General features: G+C 51.9%; 1 protein-coding gene across 5 annotated transcripts in view; it reads right to left on the bottom strand.

Annotated features, from left to right (window-relative positions):
• Actn4 (actinin alpha 4) overlaps positions 1 to 17,536 on the bottom strand; it is a 69,523-nt gene that overhangs the window by 13,840 nt on the left and 38,147 nt on the right. For 3 of the 5 annotated variants that reach the window (XM_008853924.3, XM_008853920.2, XM_008853923.2), the window contains exons 2-8: positions 11,555 to 11,669; positions 11,231 to 11,350; positions 8,775 to 8,861; positions 7,844 to 7,931; positions 5,684 to 5,762; positions 4,896 to 4,977; positions 4,131 to 4,216 (exon numbers count right to left, since the gene is read on the bottom strand). In XM_008853924.3, the coding sequence (XP_008852146.1) occupies positions 4,131 to 4,216; positions 4,896 to 4,977; positions 5,684 to 5,762; positions 7,844 to 7,931; positions 8,775 to 8,861; positions 11,231 to 11,350; positions 11,555 to 11,669 (657 nt within the window). Of the gene's footprint in view, positions 1 to 2,814; positions 2,901 to 4,130; positions 4,217 to 4,895; positions 4,978 to 5,683; positions 5,763 to 7,843; positions 7,932 to 8,774; positions 8,862 to 11,230; positions 11,351 to 11,554; positions 11,670 to 17,536 lie in introns of all 5 variants that reach the window. The other 2 variants (XM_008853921.3, XM_008853922.2) reach the window with 1 other exon arrangement.

Genomic DNA, 17,536 nt, shown 5'->3' with positions numbered 1-17,536 from the left:
TCAGAGCTGCCTGGGGCTAAGGACCCTCCCTCCTGACAAGCAAGTGCCTAGAAAGCAGGTGGTCCAAGGCCCCACAGGGAACTTCCCAAAGAGGGGAAGGAGAGGAAACAGTTCCAGCAACATAGCTTGAGGGGTCTGTTAGCATCTTGGTTTACTGCAAAGGCACCTACCACCTAGTAAGCTGGGGACACTGAAAAAGGTGGCATATCTTCTGTCCCTGCTTTGAACCAGGCCACTAGTGCCCACAGAGGGGCTATGCTGGGCCTAAGTCCTGGAAAGAGCCTCCCTTTGAATGGCAACGCAGCTGGAGTGGGGTGCTGGTAACTTGGAGGCCCAGTGATCAGAACACATTCATCCCCTTCAGCTCCTAGAGGTGGCTCATGGACACAAGTCACAATCTTAGGGGTAGATGGGAAGAGCAGGGAGGGTAGAGATATAGAATTGGCCCTTGGTTCCAAACTCTAGAAGCTTGGCCTGGAAGTGGGAGGGGAGATTGCCACACAGGAGAAGGGAGGCAGGTACCTTTCAGGAAGCACAGAAAAGGTCCAAGAGGAGTTGGAACAGCAACAAAACAGGAACAGAAATAGTGAAGAGGGTCTACAGAGTGATGAGGAGGAAAACAAGAGGCTTGGAAGCCAGCTCCAGGCTGGGCTCAGTCTCCCATCCACATGTGCCATAGGATAGGTGGGGAGGGGACAGGCTAGCCATGTTAGCATGAGTGTGTGCATATACATCTTGTACCATGCCACAGGACACACTCAAGGGCACTAGGATTTAGCTTCTAGAGGAGACTCACAGGGGCCTGGACCAGGGCACAGCAGGCCAGACAAGTACAGAAAGCCTGGCCAGGCTGCTGGTAGGGTCAGTTTCTGACCCCCAACCAGGCAGCAGCCCAAGCTCTAAACTACTCTGCTCCTGACCAGAATGGTTTGGGGTTTTTGTTTTGTTTTGTTGAAACAGTCTTACTGTGTGGCTTTGGTTGGTCTGGTACTTGCTATGTACCAGGCTAGCCTGAAACTCACAGAGATCTGCCTGCCTATGCCTTGAGTGTTGGGATTGAAGGTGGATCCAAAGAGTTTTCACTGCTGGGGCACAGAGCACTTTAGGTGCTCAAGGCTGATGAATGGAATCAGTGGGCAAAAGGAAAAAGAAGGAATGCTTTGGTGACTGGACACAGGAGTAGAAGGCATGCTCGGTACCAGGCCTGGGTTCACCCTGGGAATCTGGAAACAAAAACCCCAGAGAACACTCAAGAGACTGGCTTCTGAGGAAATGACGGCAGCACTAAAAGGCACTGCAAAGTGTCCTGAGAGGCAGACTCAGACACTGAGAAGTGTCTCGACTCCTGCAGGCCTCCCTGCACACGTTAGGCTAACCTGTATCTCCTGTCTTGTGAGATAAGTTAGTGGCATGCCTCTGTGCCCAGGTGCCCCAAAGCTTGCAACTACTCTGCTCTTTCTTGCCAAGTGCTGCTCCAACAGATCCCTCAGAGCTTCCTTCCACTACCAGACCCCAAGGTCAGCTTCAGGGAAGGAGACAGTTCAGGCAGCAGGAAAAAGCAATCATGTGAGGACAATGCCAACGAGTCCCACCATGGGTGCATCCAATGGGTACCATGCTGTTAGAGCTCATCACTACCCATCCCCACTCAGCCTTCCTACCAGTGAGGGGCCATATCTTCTCTCCCCCCATTCTGTCTGTGCCACTCCACCTCCACTCCAGCAAAACACACCAGCTAAACTCTAACCCATGCTGGGAAGATAGGAAAGGGGCTCTGAAACCTGGCCATCTGGCTAGGTAGGGACATCCCTGATGGCTACAACTCCTTAGCCATTGCACTTGCTGTGCCAGATTGTCTTAAGTCCTGCAGCTGGGGCTCATTACTCCACCCACAATCCTGTATGGGTTCAAGTAAGATCCTCATCTCTGAGAGTGAGACAGAGGTGAAGTGACCTGGCCAAGACCATGCTACCAAGAAGGGCAGAGCAAGGCCAGGCCAGCCTGCCCCCAGTGAGGCACCCACTGCCGTGGAGTAGCCCTCTGCCTCTCTGAACCTCAATTTCCTTCTTTCAGACACAGCCAATGGCCAGCATTCCTCCCTGGTATGTATAGGAGCTCTCCTAGGGCCTAGGAAGGTAAAGGCCTTGGAGAGGGTCTAGGGTGTTGTTTCAAAAACAAACACCAATTCCTCCTCAGCTCACAGGCCACTAACAAGATGCTGTTGTACAAGACGTTTTTGGGACCAGGGAGGGCACAGAGGTACCAAGACCTCCATGCAGAAATGAGAGTCCCTGAAAGGGCCAGGACCCATGAGGTAGCGTGAGGTCAGGGAGCCACACTAGAATGGACACATCTACCTATCCTGCCCACATCAGCCTGAGGCAGTCTTCTCCCAGGAGCCTCCTGGGCACCTAGGTGAAGAGCGGCAAAGGAGAGCACCAGGGCGGCAGGTGAGAGGGCACAGCAGGGAGCTGGCTGATGTGGGTCATGACACAAGAGGGCAGGACAGCAGAGGGGTCCTATCCCAGCTTCATCTATGGCGATGGACTTTTCTTCCTTGTCTTTGGGTCTGAGATGTTATCACCCACCCTGCAGGGTGGCTGTACTCAAATGCAAGACTGACTGTTGGGCCTTGAGACAGGTTCAGCACTAGCCAAGCAGTAGGAGGCACTGCCCACGGTCATGGTGGCCTGTCAAGTCCCAAAGCCCAGTCAGGGACTTCAAGCACATGTGAACCTACAGTGGTGACAGGCATGTGACAGAAAGGGTGGACCTAAGGCCACAGCAGCAAGGGGTCCTCCCACTCTGGCTCACCTTCTGGGCCCCCGAGAAAGCGTGGTAGAAGCAGGACACGTAAGTCATGATGGCTTTCTCATCTGGCCTCAGAGTGCCCACAATATCTGCGCAGAGAGAGAGAGAAAGAGAGAGAGAAAGGAAGGAGAGTGAAAGACACAGGAGGGAGGTGGCCAGCTGGCCCAAGGCTCATGCGGGAGGAATAGCACTTGCTCTGGACTGGAAGCCAGCAGTATCTCAGGCCTGTTGGGGGAATGGGGACATGCCCTGCCAAAGTTTGTAGAGGGTTGTAATGGTGCTGGACACAGTGGCACACACCTACAATCCCAGCACTGAGGAGGAGGATCTAAACTTTGAGGCTAGACTGTGCTAGAGCATCAGATCCCCTCAAATTAAAAAAAAAAAAAAGCCAGGCACAGTGATACACACCTATAATCCCATCACTGTAAATTCAAGGCTAGCCTGATCTATATAATAAATTCTAGGATTCCAGGACAGCCAGGGCTACACAGAGAGAACCTGTCTTAAAAAAAAAAAAAAAAAAAAAAAAAGCCCAACAATGCTGGACACAGTATAGGCCTTTAATCCCAGTACTTGGGAGGCAAAGACAGGTGGATCTCTGAGATCAAGGCCAGCCTGGTCAACATAGCAGGTTCAGGCCAGTTGAGGCTAGGCGTTCTAAAAAAAAAAAAAAAAAGCTAAGAGTGGTGGCACACGGCCAGCACTCAGGAAGCAGAGGCAGGAGTATCGGGACTTCAGGCTCACCTAGACTGTATGAGACCTGTCTACAAACAAACAAACAAACAAGCCACTTAAAATTAAAAGCCTCATCGCCTGGTTAGTCACCCTGTTTTGCATCTCTTCCCCTACATCATGTCTCTCTAGTCATCGCTTGAACAGGCCCCAGGGACTTTGCCCCTTGCCTCACCCATTTGCCTATGCCAGTTGTCGTCTGGCAACTTCTGCTCAGGCCACCCCTTCCCACTGATGGTCCCAGCACTCTCTACTCCACAATCCTGTCCCCTGGTCCCCAGCAGCTCCTCACCCTATGAAATGACTTGATGTGTGCTGTGTCTCACCAACTAAGATGCAAGCTCCCCTGCAGCAGGGACCTAACTGTGTCCTCACTGCCTGAACAGAGCCTGGCACACATTAGGCACTTAACAGAGTGAACAAGGAGTAGTCAGGCAGCGATACCCAGGACTGGGGGGGGCTGGCTTTCAGTCCAAGAGAGACCACTGCTGTCTGCAAGAGAAATGAAGTGAGCATGGGAGGCGAGAGGCAACAGCGGCATTGGGCAGTGGCAGCGAGGAGGGCTGCCTGGCCCTGCCCGGTACCTTCTGCGCTCCTGAAAAGGCATGGTAGAAGCTGGACACATATGTCATTATGGCCTTCTCGTCGGGCCGGGCTGTGTTCACGATGTCTGCAAGTGAACAACAAGGGTTAAATGGCCCGAGCAGAGGTGGGGCTGTCACTTGCCAGGACCCATAGGCTCCCCCAAGGCCACAACCAGGCCAGGGGGAAGGCCTCTCAGAATGATTCAATGCCAACTGCTGAATCGGGTAGGCTTGGCCATATCCAACCCCCCCTGCCACCATGGTCTCAGGAAAGGCCAAGGCTGTGGGAACTGGACTGGAATGAGGCTGCTTCCTTTCTCTGAGAATGGCCTCAAGGGGCTGCAGGACAGTGAACTCTAGGGGCCACCATGGGTCCTGGCTGGGAAATGGAGCAAAGCCGGAAAAGGAAAAAACAAAACATTCCACTCAGGAGAGCTTCAGACCCTGGCCTGTGGCTAGCAAGTCGGGGAGAGGCCGGGGCTGTTCACAGGAAGCCAGGAGCTGGCCTCTTCAGCCACCTCACCCCTTCCAGACAGCAGACCCTTCACGTACTGCCCACTCTCCCTTTTCTACCCTGAGTGCATCTAGCCAACGCTGGCTCATGTTGCACTGTTCTGGCTACCACAGGTTCATTCAGCCTTTCTGACTGACTCAGTCAGGACCCAAGCCCTCCCTAGGTGTTGACTGAGTTGTGGGTCTTCAAAGCCTAGCCTGGACAGATGAGGCCCCAGAAAACATGGTGATGAACTAAAGGGATATATTTACCTTCTGCATCCAACATCTTGGGGATGTCAAGGTATTTCTCAGCCACTTCAAAAGCATTGTTCAGGTTGGTGACGGGGTCGTCCTGGGGAGGCAGGTGGCAGAAGCAGGAAGAATTCCATCAGGAACAGTATCGCTGGCTTGGGACAAGGGAGTCCCAAAGAGCAGGGCTAGAAAGTGTTCTTAGGAATTCTCATCCGTGTGTGTTGTATAGGAAGAAGGGCCTCCTTGATAGAACAATTCCTGCTCAAAGCAAACTCTGGCCCCCTTTTCCAGAAAAATGCAGGCACACACTTCACACAGAATTGCCAGCCAGTTACAGACCTCTCAGATTAACCTTTTACCCTGAACCCAGGCAGATGTGGTCTGGGCTTGGGAGAGGATAGGGCTGGGTGGGGGCAATCAAACTAAGACCATCCATGTTTCCCTCCCTAAACCCTACTCTCACATGGGACCCACCACTACACAACTTCACCCCCTTCAATGGTTTCTAGCTACAGCAGAATCCTGTTTCCACCATAGCCCAGGCAGATTGGGTACCAGCCTGTGCCTCCCCTGGCACTCCTGTCTCTGGCTCCCAGTTGTGTCCTCCTCTACCAGAGCCAATTCAAGGGAGTATCATCATTCAAAAGCAGCTATCTGGTCCTGCATTCTGCCACCCCACTGTTCTAGGCACAGGTACCTGGCTTTGGGAGGTTGCTTTGGACATGGCTGCCTGCCTTCAGCTGGGCATAATCCAGCTGTGAAGGCCAGTAATGGCAGTCCTTGGGGACAGGACCAGAGACACTTACCTTCCTCAGTTTATCATACTCAATCAGCTCAGGTCTATGCCGGTGGATGAGGGCATTGAAGGCTAGACCATCCTTCCAGCTGCAAGGGAAGGCAAAGGTCATGAGGAAGGCCTGTGCTGCCCTGGAGTCCTGACAGCCCCCATGTACTCACCCACAGCAATCACTAGTTCCCCTTACTGAAGGTTTTACATGTGGAAGGCACTGCAGGGACATGGTATGACAGAGTGGCTTTGAGCACAACCTTGGGAGCCAGACAGTCTAGGGTTAAATACTGATCCAGCATTAACAATGTGACCTTGGATAAACCATTTAATCTTCTGCTACCTCACTCTCCATACCTGTAAAATGGGAATAGTGGCAATAGCTGCCTCAGAGTTGTAGTGAGAAATTGGACAGCACCTGACATGTGACAAGTACTGGGTGTCTCCTGGCTACTGAGATGGCCTGAGCAGCTGAGCACTGTGTTTGAGGCCTCACCAAAGAGGACAGGCCTGCGGCAGGAGATAGCTCACCATGGGAGGTAGATGTCTGAGTCACAAGACATCATACCCTGGCTGACTTGACCATGGTGGCTAAGTTCCTTGGTGTTGGGTGGACTGAGGCTCTCCAGAGGAAAATTACCCCATACAAATTTCCAAGCTGGATAGGCATTCTCCTCCCAGAGATCCTCTAAGGACTATTTCCTTCTAGAATGGACCCCCATATCACCTGCTCAGAACAGTCACCCAGCTACTTCCCATCTATCTGTCTGAATGTTCCACTCACTACCTGAAATCAGCAGCTGAACCATCTGTACCTGGGTTACCTGCCAGTCTTCTGCTGGAGGGTCCTCCTAAAGGCAGAGGCTGAGCCGTGCCCCCACTTGTGGAAGCAGCTGGCACTCTACAGATACTTAACTGACAGAGAAGTGAGCCAGTGAGGTCAGCTGCTATAGCAGGAAGAGGGAAGGGATATGCAGAGAAGAGCTATCAAGGGGGCCATGTGCTTTTGAGGGCAGAGCACTAACAGGAAAGGGTATGGCATCAGCATGGTGCCTGGGGAGCTCAAGGACACATCAGAACTGGAGGATCCTGGGAGGCCTCATGTGCCTTGCCTGTCCAAAGGCAGGGGGTGAAGTTATGCATTGAATACCATCTGAGCTAAGAGGCACTGAGGGGTACCATAGCCTCCTGCCACACTAGGTCTCAAGCAGTAGACTTTGCTTCACTCAGTTTATCCTGACAGCACCTATCCTTGACCTCCCTCACCTCATGGAGGGCATGCCCCTGGGTTGGGCTGAGTTTTCCCCATCTTAGCAGATGGAGAGCACATTTTCCAACTCTTTTTTTTTTTTTAAACTTTTACAAAAACTTTATTGAGAATTGTATACATGTATATTAAGGTGTTTTGATCAAATCCACCCAACTCTTTTTAAAAAATATTTTACAGCTGGGCGTGGTGGCGCACGCCTTTAATCCCAGTACTCAGGAGGCAGAGTCAGGCGGATCTCTGTGAGTTCAAGGCCAGTCTGGTCTACATAGTGAGTTCTAGGCCAGCTGGGGCTATTGGAAGACCCTGTCTCAAAAACACAAAAAAAAAAGACCAAAAAAATTTTTTTTATGTATTATTTTTATTTTGTTCTATGTGTATGTGTGCATGCCTGCATGTATGTAAGTACCCCCATGTTGTGCAATTCCCAAGAGGTTAGAAGACGGTGTCAGATCTCCTGGAACTGGAGTTAAGGATGGTTGTTAGCTGCCATATGGGTGCTAGGACTCGAACCTGGGTCCTCTGCAAGAGCAGCCAGTGCTTTTAACTGCTGAGCCCTCTCTTCAGCCCCATTTTCCAATTCTTAAATTCAGCACAATAGCTATTTAAGAGCTGGTCCCTCTTGAAATGCACAAATACAGGAAGAGCTTGTGGCTTCTGAGTCACCTTTGCTTGGGGAGGAAGATGTTTTGGAAGGCCTGCAGAATTGTTTAGGCAGCTGTAGTCTCCTTCAAAGGACCAGGAGACTTTCCAATGGGTTCACAAGGGGCCGGGACAGGGCAAGGACACGTTGAATACTGGTATCTTATGGACCAGGACAAAAATAGGTAAGCAACGGCAAGTAGGAAGGACGCACCTGGATTCCAGGACAAAGGAGGGGATGAGACAGGAGGGATACAGCTGGGTACCCACCTGATGTGGAAGTTCTGCACATTGACATTCTTATATGGGGCCGTCTTTCTCTGACACCAGAGGAGGAGCCCTTCCTTAGCAGAGGTCTCTGCAAAGCACATAAGGACAGAGAGATGGGTTCAAAAAATAAACCTCAGATCTCAGCCCAAACTGGACAGGACTTTCAGCCTCAGACCTGGGGACAACAATCATAACTGACAGCAGCAATGGCAGCCTCTCCTACTCTGGATGTGGATGGATCTCTGCCCATTCCAACTGCCAGCATACCGGGCCTGGCCCCGAGAAGACACCTTACTGGGGTCACCCCAGAAAGTGTTAAGGCTAGGACCCAAACCTACACCCTATTCCTGATCAGCCTGTCACTAGTTACCAGACCACATGGCAAATGAGCTCTAATAACAACCTCAGCCTGTTTCCAACAAGTCACAGAGAAGCCTTGGGGGCCCATCTCTTCCTCATGGGCAACCCAGATATCCTCATACAGTCACCTAACCCTGTCACCACAGTGACCAGGTACCCAGGAGCCCCTTCATCAACTGGTCTGGTGGCTTTTCTCATCCTATGGTGCACTCAGGTGGCTGGAAGAGGCTTATTCCTGGAGGGCCTGAGCCGACCTCAGAGGCACTCCCAAGTAGTATGTGGAGCAGAAGGGGAAGCAGCCAGGTCCAACTCCATCTTGAGTTTGCTGTGGCTCAGGTCAGCAGGTTGTAAATGGGGCCAGACATCACAATCTACTTCATGAGGGTAGCATGGGGGTTCAAAAGCTGGAGACCCCAGGATACTAATGCTCTGGGGTGACCTGGAGCTGGGAAGAGCTATGGGAAGGAGGGGTAGACCCCAAGCAAGCAGGGAAAAGACTGGAAGCATGAAGGTAATATCAAGAGTTCTTATTTAACTTGCCCCAATTTGGGGATGAAAAGGTGTGTCTTACCTTCCACAGAGATGTCCTGGATAGCGAACCTGAGGATGATGGTCCAGATCATTCCCAGGGTCATCTTTGCGTTGCCATCTACAATCTCTGCACAGAACAGGGGCAGGAGGGAATAGACAGCTGCTGACCAGAGCCAAGCTCCTCTTCTAACCCCCAGGTAGTCTCTCCTACCTCATTTGGGAACTGCGCCCAGCATTCTCTAGGCAGTATGTTCTAGCAGCCTCCTGACACTACACCTCAGACCTCTGTACATCATCTCCTGGGCCACAGAGGCCATTTCTCTGCCCGCCAGCTCATTAAGACTCAGCTCATAGGACTGTTTCTCCATAAAAAACTGGCCCAGGCCTGTGGCCCTCACTTCCTGCTTGTCATTCACCACCCTAGCAAAGTTCCACTTTTTTTTTTTGGTCTTTTCGAGACAGGGTCTCCCTGTAGCCCCAACTGTCCTGGAACTCACTATGTAGACCAGGCTGGCCTTGAACTCACAGAGATCCGCCTGCCTCTGCCTCCCAAGTGCTGGTATTAAAGGTGTGCACCACCACGCATGGTAGCACACTTCCACTTTGATGTAAGCACCCTGTACTCAGGGCTAAGGTGGTCTTTGTTCAGTCAGTCTGCTGCCTCTACTATCATCCGCTGAGGACCAGCCACTTCCTTCCAACCATCCTGCCACCGTCCCTGTCAATACCACTGTGATCTCCTGCACAGCTAGCTGCTGCTACCACCCATTATCCCACAGCTCACCTCCATATAACAACCAGGTGTGTAAGAACTGTGTCATGCCACTAGTTCAAGCTCCTCTGTGCCCTGAGTTCTTCCACAGCAGACTTGGCCTATTAGACAGGAACTCTACCACTTGAGCTACATCAGAGATGGGAATGTCTATCCTGGTTCTATCTCAGGATTCACAGTTCTAGATCCAGATACCAAGTAAGGTTGCCTACCCACCCCCCCAATGTGGGGCCAAGGCAGGTCTTAAATCAGGAAAACTACACTGTAGCCTCAAGAGGGCCAACCTTCCTCGACCAAGGACATGGCCCATTCTGCTGCTGCCACAGGTATAGGCTGGCTAGAGTTCTAGGAGGAAGACAGTTCTCTCATGACACATTCAGCAGCTGTGCCACCGACTGTTGTCCTCCTTTCCTAACCTTGGGAGAAAGCCATGTTCCTCAACTGCCAGGCCATTGGAGGGGCTGGGAGACGGAGCCAGGTTCCTCAGGTATTCCTGGTCAGGCTACCCCTCCACCCCCTTTGTCCAGGGTGTGATGGTCATAGGGGCTGGGACAGAACCAGCTAGGGCACGGAGGGGGAAGGTTTGCAGACAGAGCTCTTCCGGAACGGAGGCCTATACTGTGTCCCTCCCTTCACCCCTCTGTATTTACAGATGAGCCTCTGAGCAAAACAAACGCAGCTGTGAGAGGGTAGGGCTGGAGCAGAGCCCAGAGGAAAGATCCATGAGAGGACAGAAAATCTCTGGGCCTGACTGAATTTTGGCATTTTGGTTTTTTTAAAAAAAAAACAAACACCAACCACCTCAATGGTGGCATGCAAGTGTTGGCACCCCTGCTCAGAGGTCCTAGGCTGGGGCAGGGCCTTGGAACTCAATGGCCCACATTCTGGCCTGGAGTCCTGGCCAAATTCTCAGTCCTATCATTAACAGCATTTAGTTTTCTTTGTTTTTCTAAAAGCTAGGACATCATGGATGTCAGAGAAAGAAATTCTGCTTTGACTATGGAGCAGAGCTGGGAACACAGGCTGCCGGGAGCTTCTGGGCTCCACTGGCCTCACCTCGTGCCCCAAGGTATCTGGGAGTTCAGGCCTGGGGCCTGAGAGGCCTTGGCTTTAGGAGTGGCTGGCCTGGGGCTGGTGGCACATATCTGGGTGTCCATTCAGGACAAGGGGATCCCAGGTGTCCAGGGTCACACTCCCAGTTAGTGCACTCTGCATGCACTGCTTCAATGCTCTGCTCAGGCTATTAGTCCCTTCTCTCCTCTATGTTACCTCCTGGCAGAGAAGCCAGGTTGTGTATACAAGGTCCAATTCCCAGCCATTCCTCCTTGTCCCTAGCTGGGTGCACACTGTACTTGTCAGGTTTGGCCTGTTCCATCTAGCTTTCTTCTGAAGGATGTAGGGACTGTGGACCCCCCACGCTACCAAGTATAATTGTGATCACTAAGAGAATGTATTGGGTTGTGTGTGATGTGTACGCCTTTAATCCCAGCACTTGGGAGGCAGTGGAAGGTAGGTCTCTGTGAGTTCCAGGCCAGCTAGGGCTACAGGGAGACCCTATCGAGAGAGAGAGAGAGAGAGAGAGAGAGAGAGAGAGAGGTATTGGGGCTTTAAGTGCCCCCAAATGCTCTGCTATCACTAAAGCTTCAGGTATTGAGCACTCAAGAGGTTCTGCCTGGAGGCCTGGCACCTAGCTCAGCTGACTGCGCCACCCCACCTCCACTCACCTTCAGCCCCGATGGAGACCAGCTTGACTCCTTTACTGGCAATGAAGTCCAGGGCTTTGTTCACGTTGTTGATCTTGTGCACTCTCATCTTCCCCCGTTCTGGCTTAGGTAACCGTTCCCCTGAGACATGGGCACAGAGAAAGAAGGGGGCTAGCATGGCCTCTGCTCTCCACAACCAGGTTCCAGTCACCCAAGCTGCCCCCTGGGCCCCACAGGCTAATGCTGCTCTGACATGCTCCTCCCCTGTGGCAAGGGGACAACTGAGTGGGCAGAGGCTGCAGGAGGTGTGCAGGTGTGGGCTGCAGTGTGCCACCTGAGCCTTACCTGAAATGACCTCCAGCAGGAGCATGAGCTTGAGTCCGTCCCGGAAGTCCTCATCGATGTTCTCAATCTGCGTGCCAGCCTTCCGCAGGTGGGAGTTGCACCAGGCTGTGAATGTCTAGGGAAGAGGAACAGAGAAGAGATAGAGGGTCAGCCAGTGTCAGGGTTCTCAACCGAGAGCGCAGGCCTCAGCTCTGACCCTGGTACACAGTAACCACTATGAGGAACTGGCTTGGGGCCATTTCTTTTTTTCTTTCTTTTTTAAATATTTTATTTATTATTTTTATTTTATGTGTATGTGTGTATTGCCTGCATGTAGGTAAGTGCACCCATGTCATGCAATGCCCACAGAGGTCAGAAGAGGCTGGTGGATCCCCTGGAACTGCAGTTACAGACAGCTGTTAGCTGCCATGTGGGTGCTGGGATTCAAACCCGGGTCTTCTGCAAGAACAACCAGTGTTCTTGACCGCTGAGCCATCTCTTCAGCCCTGGGCCATTTCTTAGGATGGTTTCATGTAGTCCAGGCTGGGTCCGAATTCACTATATAGCCAAGGCTGACCTTGAACTCCTGGTTCTTCTGCTTCCACCTCCCAAATTACAGAAGTGTGCCACCTCACATACATTGTTCCTGACCTTCAAAGTAATCCAGGCAGGCAGATATAATGGAATCTGAGGCCTATGGTAGTAAACACATCAGTCACACAATCACTTGAGTGATATGTGGCAGAGCATAAATGTGAACCCAAGTTCATCAAACCTGATAGCAAGTGCTACCACCTGCTGTGGCTCACCAGTCCCACAAACTGCCTGAGTAGCAGGCCCTGCAGGCTAGAAACTGATGGGCCTTGCCTAGAGGAGTTTAGGAACTCATTTCCAGAGGGCATGGGTTTCTCTTACCTACTATAGCTCCCTCATGGAAGACCTCGGCTGTGCCTGGTTAGATATGATTTGGGACAGAAAAGCTACTGGGTAAGCAAAGCTTCGTAAAAACAAATGTTTCCTGGTCTTTCCTCAAGATTGGGGGGGGGGGGGCAGCAGCAAACCCTCAGAGCCTGAGTCTATCCCCACAGTTTGCTGTCTTATAGGTCAAGCACCTTGGTCTCTCTCTTCCCTAAAGAACATTCCATGCCTCATTCACCCGAATCTCTGAGACCTTAGATGTACCTTAGAGGTGGCTGGAAGAAAAGTGAAAGGCAGCCCTATCAGAGAAGTTTCTGAAGATTGGGCAGACAACTATAGGGCGTTTTCTGGTGTGGAGGGCTATAAGCAAGGAGCAACTGAAGTCCCAGACACCACTGCACTGAAAGAGATGGCAGAACACCCAAGTGCAGGGCCACTCAGCCCCTTGCAAGCTGCAGTGTGTTATCAGACGGCAGTGCCACAGAAGTGGCTCAGATCAGTTAACACCAACGAGCCCAGACGCCTTCTGGGGAAACCGGCTCCCTCCCTCCCACAGCAGGGTCTGGGAAAAACCAAGTCTCCACTTCGCCTAGAAGCCCCGAGAGTAGAAATGGGCAGACTGCCAGGGACATGCAAGAGCACATTCCATGCCTCGGGTGTAGGCAAAGGCTACAGGGGGAGCCAGGGGCTTCCATGGAGCCTCTGGCCAAGTACCATGTGTTTTGACAACTGCCATCAAGTCTGTTTTTTCAGAGTCTCAACATAAGGTGCCTTCTAGACAACAATACCACTTAATACACCAACCTACAGTGAGGACCCAGGAAACAAGGGCAACTAGAGTAGTCAGACCTTCCCACCCACCCTTGCTGCCATGAGGAGCTGCTTGTCTGAGAAACAGAGACCCCTCCAGCATGCACGCTGACATTCCCCAACTAAGGATACCTGTCTACTTTCAGCTGTCTCCATACAGCTATGAGCAAATCCAGGGGATAGACCACCGAGGAGGTTCTCACTGAGGCACATGCCCATTTGTTTTCCTAGTACCGCTTCCCTGGCCCCCACACAGGTAGGCTGGACCTGGTTATAACACTCGAAGCAAGTCCCTCAATCTTTTCAAATATCCATTTCCTCTCTAGAATAGGGCAATGAAGATACCACTGGGGCTGTGGTCATTACAAGGACTCCAGGTGGTAACTGTGTGCTAAAGGCTGTGTGTTGGGGGGCACAGGAGTGGTCAACTGCAGCCTCCCAGGGGTCTCCTCCTTGCCTGGCCTCATCCTACCTGTTCCATCAAGTGCATGTTCTGCCCTCTGCCCATCCTGAACAGCTGGCACAGACCGAATAATGTTCTCCACTCACTTTTTTCCTTTTTGTTTTTTTTGAGACAGGGTCTACTCTATGTAGTTCTGGTTGACCTGGAACTTGCTATGAAGACCAGGCTGGCCTTGAACTCAGAGAGTTCTGCCCTCCAAATGCTGGGATTAAAGGCACGTGCTGCCATATCCATTTTTATCTCCCCCCACCCCCTCCCAATCTGGTTTTTTGAAACATGGTCTTTCACCATGTAGTTGAGTCTGGCTTTAAACTCTTGTGTTACCTCCAAGGAGTAAGCAGTATGTCTCATGTGCCTTTTTACTGACCAAAGCATGGTGCGCAGTTACAGATCTCAGAGGATGATGGTGGGGCAAGGGAGTGGGGAAGCATGGTTCAGTGGTGGAGTTGCCTACCTAGCACATGCAGGCCTTGAGTTCCATCCCCAACACTACTAATAATAAAAACCTGAGCTCAGGGGCTCTGTAATACAGAGGGGAGCAGGCAGGGCTGGGCAAGAAGTAGCTCAAGATGCCGGCCCTCTGCTCTTGCACATGTTTGAAAGATGTTGATGGATGACAACATGACCAGGTCATAACTGACAGCCTGAGAATACAGGAGGACAGTTCCTGAAGGGTGAGACCCCTGGTAATCTGCTGCTGCTAGGAGCCCAGGGCATGTGTCTGAAGGGTAGCCCTCCCACTTGGGCCTATATGGGTTGCTCCAGCATGCTCTGGAGGGGCAGAGATGAGGGTTTCAGTGCCAGCTCTTCAGGTACCTTTTTATTTCCAACCAAATGATTTTACCAACTTCAGTCTGTTTCCTGATCTATAAGATAGATGATCAGAACCTACCTCCTGCAGTTGTTCTATGGATTGACTGGTGAGAAATGTGCTTAAAGCATCTGTCACAGTCCCTGGCACAAAGTCTGTGCCCAATGAATCACACACTGATGGGCTCCTTCTTAACCAATTACAGGAAGGGGAGGACACACTCTCTCCTCTGCACAGGCCTTCAGCCCACTCCTGTAGCTGGGAGGGGCAGTGGGACTACAGGAATGCCTGTGAGACCACCTGTCCTCACAGGGGCTGCTGCAGGACTTGCCCTTGAAACAGAAACTCCACCTTTGCTCATCTTCTCTGGACAGTAAACAAGAGGCCTGGCTTGGGAATCATGAAAACGTGCACTGAAGTCTAGCCTCTGCCACTGGTGCATTGCCATAACCTTGGGCAACTGATGAGCCTCAGCTTTCTTGTTGATGAATGGGGACCATAACCTCTCCTCTTAAGTAGAGGATTAAAACAAACAAAACAATGCAAATGATTCACTTAGCACTCTGCCTAGCCCAAGTGCTCCATGTCAAAGAAAGGTCTGTTTTTAAATGACTGGTGGCTGGACCATGTGCATCTGTCTTGCTGACTGCAGGCACACAACCCCAAGCAGTACACAGAGCAGGTGCCAGAAGGACACCCAGCAAGAGGGCAGGGAGGCCCTCCCTCCTGGCCCTAAGTGTTCCAGAGAAGCTGCCTGCAGTACCCCACCCCACAACCCCTTCCCAGGAGATGAAGGACTGTCTGCTGACATGAGTCTCCTGTCCTGAGCTGAGGGCAAGGACAGCATGCATTCAGGAAGCAAGCCGTGGGGTGAGCAACCTCTGGCACCACTGCTCCGTACAGCAAGACTGAGGAGGAGGTACTGGGGTTGGAAAGGACATTAAAAATTCATGGATTTTTTTTTTTTAACTTGGTTGTAGAAAAATAACTTTCTACACAGATCTCTTCTCTCCCTCCCCAGCTTAGACTAGGAAGTGTGGGGTGGACTGCACAGAGGGGTGGTTTCTGCTCGCCCCGTGCACCCACCCCAACTTCCTCCACTAATTCACTATTCCTTGGCCTGCCGACACCCCAGGACACCTGGAGCCAGCCACCTTTGTTCCTGCAGCAAGTGTCTGCTGAATGTCCCCTGGCCAAACCTATGAACAGTGCCTCACAGTGAGCAAAACCAGAAGCTGTGCTGGCATGGCCCCCAAACTGAGCAGACACTGGACCTGACCGATCCAGCCACAGTCTGTAACATCAAGCACACCTTAGGAAGAGTGCTGGGCACAGCAACTACAGCAGACTCCCATCATAACCACCTCACCGCCAGCACTATCCCCAACACCTGCTGTTTATTATCATCTCCCATGCTCACACCCTTTGGTGATATAGGTGCTGTTACTGCCCCTATTTTACAGGTGAGGAGACCAAGAGCTTCTGGTCAAGGGATTTGCCCATACCAGTCACACAACCAGAGAGGGAGGAACCTAAACTTAGAGCAGGTACTGTGGCTTCGGAGGCCTCTTTAGGTACCAGTCTACACCTGTGTCTTCTGCTTCACCGGGGGTAAGAAAGTTTCTCCAATGAAGTAACCCTTAAGCTCTGATCTGAATAAGGCAGATGACTGCATCAAGCAGTACAAAGGCACTGCAGCAGGAGAGGCAGAACCTCCTCAGAGGAAGGAAAAGGAGTGAAGCCAGCTTCCCAGGGGCGCCAAAGGTCAGGCTGGCTGCTGTAGGTGGAGAACCAAAGAGTCAAAGGGGTAAAGGCCAAAGCATTATGAACAGAAAGAAAGGAAGGGTCAAAGAGCCAGAGAGACCTCCTTCTGGCAGGAGGGCAGAGAAGCCATTTCAGGGATGCCTGGGGTGACGAGACATGCAAACTCAAGGACTGTTTCACCAGGGAGGAGTCAGAGCCCTTGGGAAGGAAAAGCATCAGGTTCTTCTGGTCTTTCCTGTATCTTCCAGGAGCTAGCAGGGGCAGTGGCTGTGTCTCAGCACCTCATCTAAGGGCACTCTGCTTTGCCTGCCTGACAAATGCTGACTGGGAAGCCCTGTTGGCTACTGGGCACAGGAAGAATACATACTGCAGGTTCAAAGGAACTGTGCCCTGACAGCTACCACAGCTTCCTGCTTGTTTACATATGAGTAACTCTTCAATCTCCAACCCTGTGACCATGTAACACATCATCCTTTCCACTGGACAGTTGACGAAACTGAAACAACAGAGTTGCTCAGGGTCACACTAACAAACAGGCAAGACTCTAAGATACTGGCCTGGTGCAGTAAAGCCAGCCATACCAAACTCATCAAGAACCCTGCCCCCCCAGAGTAGGGGGTGGCACGCTGCTCTCAGCCTGTCCAAGCTGCCTGTGGGGGAAGCTGCCCTATGAAGGGAGCCACCTGATGAAAGCTGTTCACTCCCAGCCCTTGGCCTAGCTGAGGAGGAAGAATGCGGGCCACGTGCCTGTGAGAACACCTATGGAAACCCACAGGGACAAACCTGCAGTGCCCATCCTGCAGCAAGCAGCCTGATGGAACCTTCTCTGATTGTCAGGAGGGCTGGGGGTATAAGTGGAAAGGGCAGGAGGAGAGGAAAAGCTTGTGGGCTCACCACTTCAGGTGCTGAGACCCGTGGTAAGCTGGGTAAGGTGAGCCTTCTTGGGGACCCTAGCTACAGCTGTTTCTGCTGTCACGCTGGGTGTTGGGGGGGAGGGTTGGCATCACTGGTCACAGAGTCCTTCCTGTGTCACAGGATGTGGGGCAGCTGGGTGAATGAATGATGAATACTGTTTGGGAGGTGACCTAAGCAGCCAAGAATGTGGCAGCGGTGGGCTTTAATGAGCCATTCATTGATGATGGTGATGCCTTCCCCAACCAAAAGTGGTGAGCCCTTTCTGGGCTATCCCAGAGGAAGAGGCAAGTGGAAAAGCAGAGCTCTGAGCACAAGGCAGACC

This window comes from Nannospalax galili, unplaced genomic scaffold (assembly GCF_000622305.1).
Source record: "Nannospalax galili isolate Female #2095 unplaced genomic scaffold, S.galili_v1.0 scaffold886, whole genome shotgun sequence".
Lineage (NCBI taxonomy): Eukaryota > Metazoa > Chordata > Mammalia > Rodentia > Spalacidae > Nannospalax > Nannospalax galili.
Note: the sequence above shows the minus strand (reverse complement) of the source record. Positions and strands in the feature narration are given on the sequence as shown.